General features: G+C 51.4%; 1 protein-coding gene across 1 annotated transcript in view; it reads right to left on the reverse strand.

Annotated features, from left to right (window-relative positions):
• KCNG2 (potassium voltage-gated channel modifier subfamily G member 2) overlaps nucleotides 1-14935 on the reverse strand; it is a 44894-nt gene that overhangs the window by 16872 nt on the left and 13087 nt on the right. The window contains exon 3 of the mRNA XM_029231362.1: nucleotides 14707-14933. Coding sequence (XP_029087195.1) covers nucleotides 14707-14933 — 227 coding nt within the window. The remainder of the gene's footprint in view (nucleotides 1-14706; nucleotides 14934-14935) is intronic.

Raw genomic sequence — 14935 nt, forward strand, 5'->3', positions numbered from 1 at the left:
GAAGGAACAGTGACCCCAGGGGACACTGAACCAGACCTACCTGCCAGTGTTGGAGGGTCTCCTGCAGAGGCGGGGAGTGCCTGTGGCTCACCAAGGGACAAGGACACTGGCAGCAGAAGTTCTGGGAAGTACTCCTTGGCGTGAGCCCTCCCAGAATCTGTTATTAGCCCCACCAAAGAGCTGGGTAGGCTCCAGTGCTGGGTTGCCTCAGGCCAAACACCAACAGGGAGGGGACACAGCCCCACCCATCAGCAGACAAGCGGATTAAAGTTTCACTGAGCTCTGCCCACCAGAGCAACAGCCAGCTCTACCCACCACCAATCCCTCCCGTCAGGAAACTTACACAAGCCTCTTAGACAGCCTCATCCACCAGAGGGCAGACAGCAGAAGCAAGAACTACAGTCCTGCAGCCTGTGGAACGAAAACCACATTCACAGAAAGATAGACAAGATGAAAAGGCAGAAGGCTACGTACCAGATGAAGGAACAAGATAAAGCCCCAGAAAAACAACTGAATGAAGTGGAGATAGGCAACCTTCCAGAAAAAGAATTCAGAATAACGATAGTGAAGGTGATCCAGGACCTCGGAAAAAGAACGGAGGTGAAGATTGAGAAAATGCAAGAAATGTTTAACAAAGACCTAGAAGAATTAAAGAACAAACAAACAGAGAAGAACAACACAGCAATTGAAATGAAAACTACACTAGAAGGAATCAATAGCAGAACAACTGAGGCAAAAGAACGGATAAGTGACCTGGAAGACAGAATGGTAGAATTCACTGCCACAGAACAGAATAGAGAAAAAAGAATGAAAACAAATGAAGACAGCCTAACAGACCCCTGGGACAAGATTAAACGCAACAACATTCGCATTACAGGGGTCCCAGAAGGAGAAGAGAGAAAGAAAGGACCCAAGAAAATATTTGAAGAGATTATAGTCGAAAACTTCCCTAACATGGGAAATGAAATAGCCACCCAAGTCCAGGAAGTGCAGAGTCCCAGGCAGGATAAACCTAAGGAGAAACACGCCAAGACACATAGTAATCAAATTGACAAAACTTAAAGACAAAGAAAAATTATTGAAAACAACAAGGGAAAAACGACAAATAACATACAAGGGAACTCCCATAAGGTTAACAGCTGATTTCTCAGCAGAAACTCTACAAGCCAGAAGGAACTGGCGTGATATATTTAAAGTGATGAAAGGGAAGAAACTACGACCAAGATTACTCTACCTGGCAAGGATCTCATTCAGATTCAATGGAGAAATCAAAAGCTTTACAGACAAGCAAAAGCTAAGAGAATTCAGCACCACCAAACCAGCTCCACAACAAATGCTAAAGGAACTTCTCTACGTGAGAAACACAAGAGAAGAAAAGGACCTACAAAAACAAACCCATAACAATTAAGAAAATGGTAATAGGAACATACATATCAATAATTACCTTAAACGTGAATGGATTAAATGCTCCAACCAAAAGACACAGGCTCGCTGAATGGATACAAAAACAAGACCCATCTATATGCTGTCTGCAAGAGACCCACTTCAGACCTAGGGACACATACAGACTGAAAGTGAGGGGATGGAAAAAGATATTCCATGCAAATGGAAATCAAAAGAAATCTGGAGTAGCAATACTCATATCCGATAAAATAGACTTTAAAATAAAGAATGTTACAAGAGACAGGGAAGGACACTTCATAACGATCAAGGGATCAATCCAAGAAGATATAACAATTATAGATATATGTGCACCCGACACAGGAGCACCTCAATACATAAGGCAACTGCTAACAGCTATAAAAGAGGAAATCGACAGTAACACAGTAATAGTGGGGGACTTTAACACCTCACTTACACCAATGGACAGACCATCCAGACAGAAAATTAATAAGGAAACAGAAGCTTCAAATGACACAGTAGACCAGATAGATTTGATATTTATACGACGTTCCATCCCAAAACAGCAGATTACACTTTCTTCTCAAGTGTGCACACAGAACACTCTCCAGGATAGATCACATCTTGGGTCACAAATCAAGCCTCAGTAAATTTAAGAAAACTGAAATCATATCAAGCATCTTTTCTGACCACAACGCTATGAGGTTAGAAATCAATTACAGGGGAAAAAACGTAAAAAACACAAACACATGGAGGCTAAACAACACGTTACTAAATAACCAAGAGATCACTGAAGAAATCAAAGAGAAAATCAAAAAATACCTAGAGACAAATGACAATGAAAACATGATGATCCGAAACCTACGGGATGCAGCAAAAGCAGTTCTAAGAGGGAAGAGGAAAGAGGGAAATCCAATCCTACCTCAAGAAACAAGAAAAATCTCAAATAAACAATCTAACCTTACACCTAAAGGGACTAGAGAAAGAAGAACAAACAAAACCCAAAGTCAGTAGAAGGAAAGGAATCATAAAGATCAGAGCAGAAATAAATGAAACAGAAACAAAGAAAACAATAGCAAAGATGAATAAAACTAAAAGCTGGTTCTTTGAGAAGATAAACAAAATTGATAAACCTTTAACCAGACCCATCAAGTAAAAGAGGGAGAGGACTCAAGTCAATAAAATTAGAAATGAAAAAGGAGAAGTTACAACAGACACCGCGGAAATACAAAGCATCATAAGAGACTACTGCAAGCAACTCTGTGTCAATAAAATGGACAACCTGGAAGAAATGGACAAATTCTTAGAAAGGTATAACCTTCCAAGACTGAACCAGGAAGAAATAGAAAATATGAACAGACCAATCACAAGTAATGAAATTGAAACTGTGATTAAAAATCTTCCAACAAACATAAGTCCAGGACCAGATGGCTTCACAGGTGAATTCTATCAAACATTTAGAGAAGAGCTAACACCCATCCTTCTCAAACTCTTCCAAAACACTGCAGAGGAAGGAACACTCCCAAACTCATTCTATGAGGCCACCATCACCCTGATACCAAAACCAGACAAAGATACTACAAAAAAAGAAAATTACACACCAATATCACTGATAAATACAGATGCAAAAATCCTCAACAAAGTACTACCAAACAGGGCTTCCCTGGTGGCGCAGTGGTTGAGAGTCCGCCTGCCGATGCAGGGGACACAGGTTCATGCCCCGGTCCGGGAAGATCCCACATGCCGCCGAGCGGCTGGGCCCGTGAGCCATGGCTGCTGAGCCTGCGTGTCTGGAGCCTGTGCTCCGCAACGGGAGAGGCCACAACAGTGAGAGGCCCGCATACTGCAAAAAAAAAAAAACTAGCAAACAGAATCCAACACATTAAAAGTATCATACACTATGATCAAGTGGGATTTATCCCAGGGATGCAAGGACTCTTCAATATATGCAAATCAATCAATGTGATACATCATATTAACAAACAGAAGAAGAAAAACCATATGATCATCTCAACAGATGCAGAGAAAGCGTTTGACAAAATTCAACACCCATTTATGATAAAAACTCTCCAGAAAGTGGTTACAGAGGGAACCTACCTCAACCTAATAAAGACCATATACAACAAACTCACAGCAAACATCATTCTCAAAGGTGAAAAACTGAAAGCATTCCCTCTAAGATCAGGAACAAGACAAGGATGTCCACTCTTACCACCATTATTCAATATAGTTTTGGAAGTCCTAGACACAGCAATCAGAGGAGAAAAAGAAATAAAAGGAATACAAGTTGGAAAAGAAGAAGTAAAGCTGTCACTGTTTGCAGGTGACATGATACTATACATAGAGAATCCTAAAGATGCCACCAGAAAACTACTAGAGCTAATCAATGAATCTGGTAAAGTTGCAGGATACAAAGTTAATGCACAGAAATCTCTTGCATTCCTATATACTAACAACGAAAGATCAGAAAGAAAAATTAAGGAAACAATCCCATTCACCACTGCAACAAAAAGAATAAAATACCTAGGAGTAAACCTACCTAAGGAGGTAAAAGACCTGTATGCAGAAAACAATAAGACACTGATGACAGAAATCAAAGATGACACAAATAGATGGAGAGATATACCATGTTCTTGGACTGGAAGAATGAATATTGTGAAAATGACTATACTACCCAAAGCAATCTACAGATTCAGTGAATTCCCTATCACATTACCAGTGGCATTCTTTACAGAACTAGAACAGAAAATCTTAAAATTTGTATGGAGACACAAAAGACCCCAAACAACCAAAGCAATTTTGAGGGAAAAAAACGGAGCTGGAGGAATCAGACTCCCTGACTTCAGACTACACTACAAAGCTACAGTAAGCAAGACAATATGGTACTGGCACAAAAACAGAAATATAGATCAATGGAACAGGATAGAAAGCCCAGAGATAAACCCACATGCCTATGGTCAACTAATCTATGACAAAGGAGGCAAGGATATACAATGGAGAAAAGACAGTCTCTTCAATAAGTGGTGCTGGGAAAACTGGACAGCTACATGTAAGAGAATGAAATTAGAACACTCCCTAACACCATACACAAAAATAAACTCAGAATGGATTAGAGACCTAAATGTAACACTGGACACTATAAAACTCTTAGAAGAAAACATAGGAAGAACACTCTTTGACATAAATCACAGCAAGATCTTTTTTGATCCACCTCCTAGAGTAATGGAAATAAAAACAAAAATAAACAAATGGGACCTAATGAAACTTAAAAGCTTTTGAAAAGGAAAGGAAACTACAAACAAGACGAAAAGACAACTCTCAGAATGGGAGAAAATATTTGCAAACGAATCAACAGACAACGGATTAATCTCCAAAATATACAAACAGCTCATGCAGCTCAATCTTAAAAAAACAAACAACCCAATCAGAAAATGGGCAGAAGACCTAAATAGACATTTCTCCAAAGAAGGTATACAGATGGCCAAGAAGCACATGAAAAGCTGCTCAACATCACTAATCATTAGAGAAATGCAAATCAAAACTACAATGAGGTATCACCTCACACCAGTCAGAATGGGCATTATCAGAAAATCTACAGACAATAAATGCTGCAGAGGGTGTGGAGAAAAGGGAACCCTCTCGCACTGTTGGTGGGAATGTAAACTGATACAGCCACTATGGAGAACAGTATGGAGGTTCCTTAAAAAACTAAATATAGAAGTACCATATGACCCAGCAATCCCACTACTGGGCACATACCCAGAGAAAACCATAATTCAAAAAGACACATGCACCCCAATGTTCATTGCAGCACTATTTACAATAGCCAGGTCATGGAAGCAACCTAAATGCCCATCGACAGACGAATGGATAAAGAAGTTGGGGTACATATATACAATGGAATATCACTCAGCCATAAAAAGGAATGAAACTGGGTCATTTGTAGAGATGTGGATGGATCTAGAGACTGTCATACAGAGTGAAGTAGGTCAGAAAGAGAAAATCAAATATCGTATATTAACGCATATATATGGAACCTAGAAAAATGGTACAGATGAACCGGTTTGCAGGGCAGAAATAGAGACACAGATGTAAAGAACAAACGTATGGACACCAAGGGGGGAAAGTGGTGGGGGCGGGGGTGGGGGGTGGGATGAATTGGGAGATTGGGATGGACATGTATACACTGATGTGTATAAAATAGATAAATAATAAGAAACTGCTGTGTAAAAAATAAATAAAATAAAATTCAAAAAAAAAAGAAAACATACAAATGGCAAATAAGCACGTGAAAAGATGCTCCACATCATATGTCATCAGGGAAAGCAAGGTAAAACAACAATGAGACACCGCTCCACACCTATTAGCATGGGAGACACCGCTCCACACCTATTAGCATGGGAGACACCACTCCACACCTATTAGCATGGCCAAAACCCAGAGCACTGACAGCATGAAAGGCTGGCGAGGATGTGGAGCTACAGGAACGCTCATCACTGCTGGCGGGAATGCAAAAATGGTGCAGCCACTTCGGAAGACATTTTGGGGCTTCCTTAAAAAACTAAACATAGTTTTACCAGACGATCCGGCAATCGCACTCCTTGGTATTTATCCAGAGGAAACGAAAACTCATGTTCACACAAAAACCTGCACAGAGATGCGTATAGCAGCTTTATTCATAACTGCCAAATGGAAGCAACCGAAGGATGTCCTTCAGTGATGAATAAACTATGGTGCATTCAGACAATGGAACATTATTCAAGGCCAAAAAGAAATGAGCTACCAAGCCATGAAAAAAGCATGCAGAAACCTTAAATGCATATTACTAAGTCAGAGAAGCCAATCTGAAGAGGATTTCAACTATAGGACGTTCTGGAAAAGGCAAGACTATGGAGAAAGTAAAAAGATCAGTGGTGCCAGGGCCTGGGGAAGGGGAGGGAGGGATGAATACGGCGGGGGGCGGTGCACAGAGGATTTTTAGGGCAGTGGAACGATTCTGTGTGATGCTATTATGGTGGATTCATGTCATTTTACATTTGTCCAAACCCACAGAACGTACACTACCCAGAATGACGCTCATGTAAACTCTGGGCTTTAAGTGATTATGACATGTCAGCGTAGGTTCATCACTTGTAACAAACGTCCACGCTCTGGGGATGCTGATGCTGGGAGAGGCTGTGCATCTGGGGGGTGGTGGTGCAGGGGGCATATGGGAAATCTCTGTACCTTCCTCTCAATTTTGCTGTGAACTTTAAACTGCTCTAAAAAATTGTCTTTAAAAAAAAAAAAGAGTCTTGTAGCTTCTATTCTAGGCATTTGAGCACAAGTCTTTTCTTCCCCTCAGACTAAAGCACAAATTCAAAACAAAAATCCCCTGTTTTTCCTGCCAAATTTACATGGAAAGTAGAGGAAAGTGTCCTGAGCTTCATGTTTATCCCTTGGCACATCTGGCTCGGTTTCCAGCGCCTCTAAGAGCCTCGTAAGAGGGTCTCCCTTGAAAACAGGCAGTGGTCCCTCCAACGTGGCAGCTAATGACTGCTAGGGGCCTTGGACTACAATTCTGGGTGGCGTGGTGGGGGCATGGTGGGGGGAGAAGGGACGCGTCAGGGGGAGGGGCCGAAGCCTCGCCTTTCTCAGCAGCCCTGGAGCCATCATCCTCATTTTACAGAAGAGAACGACGATCAGGGTTAGCACCTGACCCAGGAACATCTGGCTCTCAGATGAGGTTCTGCCCACAGCAGAATACCTGCCACCACATTTTGGTGGTTCCTGGATCAGATCTTTGCAAACAAGAAAATAAACCAGCCGAACCTATTATCCGTTTTCAGTGGTCCTGGGAGCCTCTGTTCCCAGCTCAGTCCCTGGGGGCCCTGGGGTCACAGGGGCCCTCCCTGCAGCCCCAGGGCGGCTGTGCCAGCAGAGGCTGCTGGCCGGTTTCCATCCTTCCTTTTTCCTTTCAGCTCCACTGGGCCCTGTGGCCACCAGGTCAGGACAGCACCACCAGTCCGTTCGCATGCATGTGACGATGGGACACAGAGGGTCACGGGCCGCATTTCCACAGGGAAGCCACCTTCCCCTGCTGGGTGGGGACCGGAGCCTCCTGGGACGAGGTGGAGGTCACGTGCAGCCCCAGTGCCCAGCGGATGCTGGTGGGAGAGCCCCATGGTCCGGCCCTGTGGCAGCGGCCCGAATGCAGCATTCTTACGCGTCGTGGACGGGAGGCGCTCTGCCAGGAGCTGGGAAGAAGCCCAGGCTCAGGGGCTCCTCTGCCGCTGGCGCAGTCCGTTAGTGCTGCTGCCGGGGCTGAAACAACAGATGTTCGTCCTTCGCAGCTCTGGGGCCAGACGTGTGGGGTCCAGGCAGAATCGGTGTCTGCTGAGGACCTGCTCCTGGTACGTGGACGCACCTTCTCACTGTGTCCTCACGTGGTGAAGGGGCAGAGGAGCTCTGCGGTCTCTGTTACGGGGACACTAATCCCATCGCGAGGGCTCCACCCTCATGACCTCGTCGCCCCCAGAGGCCTCCCGGCCCTGACACACTTGGCGTTAGGATTCAGCATGTGAATCTGGGGGACGTGACATTCAGCCGGTAGCACTCTGCACCCCACCGCCGCCAGTTCATGTCCTTCTCCCCTGCATTCCATCCAACAGCCCCCGAAGTCTAAATCACTTCAGCATCAACTCCAGAGTCTAAGGCCTGACATCATCCGAGGCAGGCCGGGGGCGGGTGGTGGGGGACTCCAGGCCACATCATCGGAGGCAAAATCCCTCCGGCTGTGAGCCTGTGACCAGACGGTGCCGTGCTTCCACACACCGCGGTGGGCCAGGGGTCCCACAGGCGAGAACCAAGGAGAGACAGCCCGCTGGGATGGTTCCGTTTGTTTCTCCCGGGAACCCTGACTGACACAGCTCGGAAGCAGCAAAGCTCTCACCCCAGCTCGAGGCTGGCAAACTCGACGTGTGTGTCTGTGCCCACACGCAGCAGAAGCTCTGTCACCAGCTTCCGACGCTGTTGCCAAATGTCTTAGTGAATTCAATACTTGAAGTCCCAGTCATGAAATCCATAACTAATTATGTGGGTCTTGATTTAATCATATGAGCTTAAAGGAAAAAATCGACTCGCAAGCCAAACACCAGCCTCCGTGGAAAGGAAGTGCTGGCTCTGAGCGCAGCCTGCGTGAGGACGCGCTGTTCCCCCCAGGCCGGTTCGCAGCCCGTCCCGACGCCGCCAAGCTCTGCACTGTCTCCAGGCAACGACGGCCGCCACCGCATGAAGGAATCTGCGAGCTGTTTGCTGAAACAAAGGCTCCTGTCCCATCCTCCCAGCGGTTCCAAAGGCCTGTCCTCAGCATCTGATGGCTGGGCAGGCGCCATGGGGTGACTTCCAGCACGGGGAGGGCCCCGATGGCACGACCTGTCCCCGTGGTCACCTAACCACGCCCGACACAGCCTCAGGAGGATGGATTATCCTGCAGCAATCGTGGGCTCTGGGATGGCCTGGTGCCCAGGCCCTGGGCCTGCGTGGTGCCCGATGGGGGGTGGGGTGGGGAGGGCTGGAGAAACGCTCTGTCTCCTTCACAGAGCCCCCAGTACCCTAGGAGTGAGGCCAGAGGCCCACTGGAGCCCCGAGGCAGCGGGTTGGGGACCTCGCCTCCCGTCTGGCTTGGGGCTCCCACAGCGACTTGTAGGTGGGGTCTGGGGTCAGCCCTGGAGCTGGGGCTGCCTCGCCGTCCGCAGGAGCTGGGGGGCATCCCTCCAGCACTGGCCCCCCGCCTCACCTCACCGGGTCGGGGGGCACAGACCCCTCCCTCTCCCTCTGAGCCTGGCATTAAAACTTCTGCTCGCGTGCCAAGGGGAGACGGGGGGCATCTTGGGGTGGTGACCGCTGTGATCGTTTCTCCCAGGAACCAGGCAGTGCGTTAGCTCAGAATGCACTCTTGGGGTCAGAGGAGTCACGCTAACTTTCTGGCCACGGTGTTTAGGGGTTTGCTATTACTCACCTTCATCTCTGCAGACAAGGAGGGTTGCTGAGCAGACAGCCCTGAGGCCTGGCCACGAGACCCGCTGGATGCCAGGGAGCCTTTCCTTCCTGCATGGATGGTCCCGCCGTGGACCAGACACTGGGGACTGAGCCCGCTCCGCGGGGACCTCCCGGGGCAGGACAGAGCGGGTCCCGCGTGCACGCCCCCAACCCCTGCCCCTGGGTCCTGCAGGCGGAGGCAAGAGCAGCCATAGCCCCAGAAGTCTGGGGGGGACACTGGTGCAGCAGTGGGGGGGGCCCCGGTCCTTCTTTGTGCTCCTGACCCGGTAAACACCCGAGACGCCACAGCAACGCTCCTAAGAGCTGTTGCCAACACACAGCGAACGCTGTGCTAAGATAACTCAGGGTTGGCGTGCGTTCCATGGGGCTTCCGGGTGGCGGTCTCCTTTTCTCTCGCTGGCCAGCTTCTCACCCTGCAAACACCTGTCTTCATCTCCAAAGCAAAACCAGCGTCCGGGCCTGGAGATTTTGCATGGACAACTCCGATGTCACCTGGGGTTTCGAACCCTCAGAAGCCCTCAGACAGGGGCGGGATCCTTACGTCTGCTGGGCCTGAGGTTATGAACACGACACGGAAGGGTGAGGACAGGCGTCCACGAGGGCAGAGCTGAGCGCTGGAAGGGGCTCCTGGCTGAGACCTCAGTGCAGGAGGGAGACAGTTCCCTGGGCAGCGCCGGCGTGGCCCCGACCGGGGCAGGGACCTGGGGACACGCAGCAGGAGTCTCGCCCTCGAGTGTTTTCATGACGGTGGTCGGCCACATAATGCCTGGAAGACGTCCACATCCTGGTCCTCGGGCCCACGGCTGTGTCGCCTCTGATGGCAGAAGGGACTATGGAGGGTGGGATGACGGCGAGGCTGGAGCCGGGAGCATCCTGCTTACGGGGCCAGTGTCGTCACAGGGTCCTTCCAGCCCATCACAAGGAGGGGACGGTGGTGGGAGAGGAGAACCAGGTGACGTGCTGGGAGGACAGAGGAGGGGCCGAGGGATGAGGGAAGGGGACAGGTCCCCTGGAGCCTCCACAGGAACCAGCCCTGGACGTGAGGCCCGGGTCCCACCGGGACCTCAAGGGCGAGTCGTGCCGTTTCATGAGGCAGTTCGTGGTGGTTTATTTCACGGCAGCAGGGGACACACGCAGTCCACGGCGGAGCCGGAGCCATCAAGGTCCCACCGCGAACAAGGAGCAGGCCTAACTGCTCACCGTGTCACCTTCAGAACAGCAGGAGCCAGAGGACGGGCTGTGAGGGTCCCGCGGGTCCCACCCCGAGGCCGAGCCCAGCCCTGGGCTGCCCCACAGACGCTCCTGGGGACCCGGCCCCCACCCGCGCGCTGACCTGGACACCGAACGGCCATGGAGTCGGAGGGGCGGCTCTGCCCGGGGCGCCCCCCGCACCTCGACGGGGGCGCAAGAGGCAGCAAGGAGTCCCGGTGTGGCTGTGGGCCCTGTGGCCTTTCCTGCTGCAGCCATACCGGGTCTGCTCGGCCCGGGGCTGCCCTGCTCTCGCTAAGCGTGCGGGGGGGTCCTGGGACCCGCCTGGCCGAGGGTCCTCAGGGCCTCCTGAGTCGGTCGGACGCACCGGAGCCCCAGCTGCTTTGACTTGGGACGGGCTGCGCCCTGCGGATCACTGCGGCCCCCACCCGGCCCGTCCACACTCCGACTCCACGGATCTGATGGCTCTAAGTGCCTCATATGAGTGGAATCAGACAGGATTTGTCCTACTGAACTGTCAGTTGGCTTGTTTCATTCGGCAAAACGTCCTCAAGATTCGTCCCGCAGGTATGCTTTTACCATCCTTCTTCCTATAAACCGTGAAAAGCGGAGACCTAGCTCTCATTCAGTTACAATGCGTGAGAGCAAATTCTGGACGGAGCCACCACCGGGCACAGGGACTACCAGGGCACCGAGGAGACACAGGGGCAGCGCTGGACAGCAAGAGCCTGGATTCTAGGGGAGGGCGGACCGCAGGGACGCCCACCCCCAAGCACACGGTGCCTGCGCGGCCTCGGGGGCACAGGGACTTTGCACAGCTCTGCCCGCCACCCTGGGGCTCAGGCCACGTCACCAGCCAGAGGGGACCTGGACGTCTGGCTGCAGAGTCTGTCCTGGGGCCAAGACAAGAAGGCAAAGGGAGCTGGTCCCTGTGCCCAAAGGCCGCGTCCCGGCCACACTGGAGCCGGGGGCTGGGATTTCTGTGCAGTGGGGGCCTCCTTCCAGTCCAGGCGGGGGCCTGGCCACTCAAGGGGTATTTCATGGATCGGCAGCAGGAATCAACTTTCCTCTGAGTCCCTGAATAATGGAGGATAATAATCTTTTTTCTCCCTTGATGCTTTTCTGCACCTACACACAAAAATAACCACCAATGCCAATGCTGCCAGAGATGACAAGAGATGTCACCAGACAGACTGATGAAAAGGGAGCCGCACCAGCTCACTCCTGATTCTTCATGACACTCCCTGCTCCCCCAAGATCGTTTTTCAGGAGGGAATTGGGTGCATTTAAATGGAGTGCTAACTAGAATGTGGGTGCGTTGGCGAAGCGTCCCTGCTTGTCACTGATGGAGGATGAGGACCTCAGGCCCACGGAGCTGTCGGTGCTGTGCCTCTCAGAGGACGCTTTCTGGAGCCTTCAAGAGAAGACCTGAAATCTCACAAAGAAGTTCTTTAGCCACTTAATTAAAATCAGAGATCACACAGAGATAATACTTCAGCCTTGTGACTTTCAAGCTAAATTCTACTGGAGGGCTTCCCTGGTGGCGCACTAGTTAAGAATCCGCCTGCCAATGCAGGAGACACAGGTTCAATCCCTGGTCCGGGAAGATCCCACATGCCGCGGAGCAACTAAGCCCGTGCGCCACAACTACTGAGCCTGCGCTCTAGAGCCCGTGCTGCGCTACAAGAGAAGCCACTGCAATGAGAAGCCTGTGCACTGCAATGAAGAGTAGCCCCTGCTCATGGCAACTACAGAAAGCCCATGTGTAGCAACAAAGACCCAATACAGCCAATAAATAAGTAAATAAAATAAAATAAAAATTTCTACTGGAAAAACCCCAACAAACAAGAAAATAATGAAGGATTCCATGCCCTCCATCCCTGATGCCTCGTGCCTGGAAACTTCCGTGGTCGGACCGTCAACGGTGCAGCTGCAGGGGACAGCAGGGAGGCTCCCCGCAAAAGTAAACACAGAATCACCACAGAATCCAGCTAGTGCACTCCTGGGATAAACCCCAAAGAACCGAGGGCAGGGACTCACCAGATGTTTGTGCCGTGTCCACAGCAGCGTTATTCCCAACAGCAAAAGGAGGAAGCGACCCAAGTGTTCACGGGCGGATGACGGATGAACAAAGTGAGGCGATACATACGCGGGAGTGTTACTCAGCCCCTAAACAGGAAGGGGTCTGACACCTGCTGCATCACGGATGAACCCAGAGGACACTGTGCTCAGTGAAACAAGACAGTCACAGAAAGATGCTGCCTGTGTGATTCCACTTAAACGAGCCCCTGAAGTTGCTGAATTCACAGAGGCAGAAGGTACAGGCTGGGTTCCAGGGGCTGGGGAGTTAGTGTTTAATGGGGACAAAGTTTCAGTTTGGGAAGATGAAAGATTTCTAGGGACAGAGGGTGGTGATGATTGCCCAACACTGTGAATGTACTTAACGCCACTGAACTGCACATAAAAATGGCTAAGATGGTGGATTTTATGGGTTTTTTTTTACCACACACACACAGTTGATGAAACATAAAACTTCTTCCTTCCTGTGGCAGTGACAGCACCTACTGTGTGCAGTGCACCGGGGCTTCGTAAGCACCCCTCACGAGCACATGGCCACACTCACCACGTGCTCACCAACACTGGGGTCCTTACTTCCTAATCTGATGACTGATTTGGTGAGACAGCACCTGGGTGGTGTGAAGCAGTGTTTCTGGAAATGGGGAAGAGGTGGGTGACAGATGTGAATGGTGGGTGACGTGGGGACCAGATGACGCCTAGAGGATTCTCAGGGTCAGCTCGACCTCCGGTGACGCTGTCATTGGTTGACATAGGGAACTTCTGTTCCCTGATCCCTGTGTAAGTGATTTCCCTCCTCGGATTGTATGGAGTTACTGCTACTGAGGAAGTCCAAACATATCGAGTGTCTTTACAAGCAGAATCCCCAGCTGGGGCCTGATTAAGACAACTGGAAATGACAGCTCAGGAGTCAGACACCCAAACGATGAAGGAGAAGCCAAACCAATTTCCTAAAATTTACATTTAAATCTAATCTTCAGTCAGGATCACGAGGCTCGTGGTCAAGGCCGCTCACAGCTAATGTTCCAGGAGAACAGAGCTCCGTGTCTCTGAATAATGAGCTGACGGCAGCAGGCGAGCTCGGGCTCTACCCCGGACTGCGGAGGGGCTCTCACTGAGAGGCTGACATGAGCTCTGCCCTGCTCTGCCTGGGGCCGTGGGGTTCAAGTCCGAGCCTCTGCCACCCCTGGAAGCTGCAGCTGGGGAGGTTAAGGCAGGACGCCCCTGCCACCCCGTGAGAAAACACAGGCAATGCTTTGAGGGCAACACGAAGCCACATCCTTCAAATACTGCAGCACCTTCTCTCGTCTAAGCCCGGCCCGGACGACACCCACTCAGGCCTTCCCCGAGTGTTTCCGAGACATTCCGTAGTGTGCGCATCGCACAAACGCTGCTGAGCTCTGGGTGACATCCTGACCCCAGGATGACACTTCTGCCCACTGCCTCACGGGACAACAGAGGGGGCAGGAAGTCTACTGTCTGCTCAGAAACGAGCCCCAGCACCTCCACAAAGCCGGCCCTGGGTGTGCCAGAGCTGGGCGCCTGGAAGAATTCAGAGGTCCTGTCCCTGTGGTCCAGGACGACGGGACTTGAGTTTAGAGCACAGCACTCTCTAGACTGGGTGTTTTAACCCCAAGCTGTCCAAGCCTCAAGGCCTGGCCGTCAGAGCGGTTCAGCGAGAAGGCCCGCTGGGCCGGCAGCCTCGCCGAGTTCTTGAAATCGGCTGGAATTTGGAGCCTCTGCTGGCAGCGCAGTGGGCGGCCTGATGGGGCAGCCGCGCCGGGGGCTCACTCCCAGCGAACCTGCCCTGGGCGGGTGCAGGGGGGCCCAGGGCCTGCAGTTTCAGCGACCAACGGGGTCGCGGGGCCTAAGACCACCACCCAGCGGGCGCCCCACGGCCCAGCTGCCGCCGCCCCTCCCCAGTTCCGTCCCAGCCGCCCCCAGCCCTGCCCGGCCCAGTCGCCCCGGCCCCGTGCTCACCCTCTCCTCCTCGGCGCGGATGTCGGGCATGGTGCTGAGGCAGAGGCCGACCGCCGTGACGGCCACGAAGGCCACGGACACGCAGGCGAAGAGCTTGCCGGCCGGGCCCGAGCGCGGGTCGTCCAGCACGTCGCGCAGGCGCCGCCGGCCGCGCGCCAGCCGCCCGCCGCCGGACCCAGGGGCGCAGGCCGGGCTGCCGGGGCCCCCGAGGCTCTGCCGGCCCCGCGCT

Source organism: Monodon monoceros, unplaced genomic scaffold, assembly GCF_005190385.1.
Source record: "Monodon monoceros isolate NGI ecotype Baffin Bay Population unplaced genomic scaffold, NGI_Narwhal_1 Super_Scaffold_1, whole genome shotgun sequence".
Lineage (NCBI taxonomy): Eukaryota > Metazoa > Chordata > Mammalia > Artiodactyla > Monodontidae > Monodon > Monodon monoceros.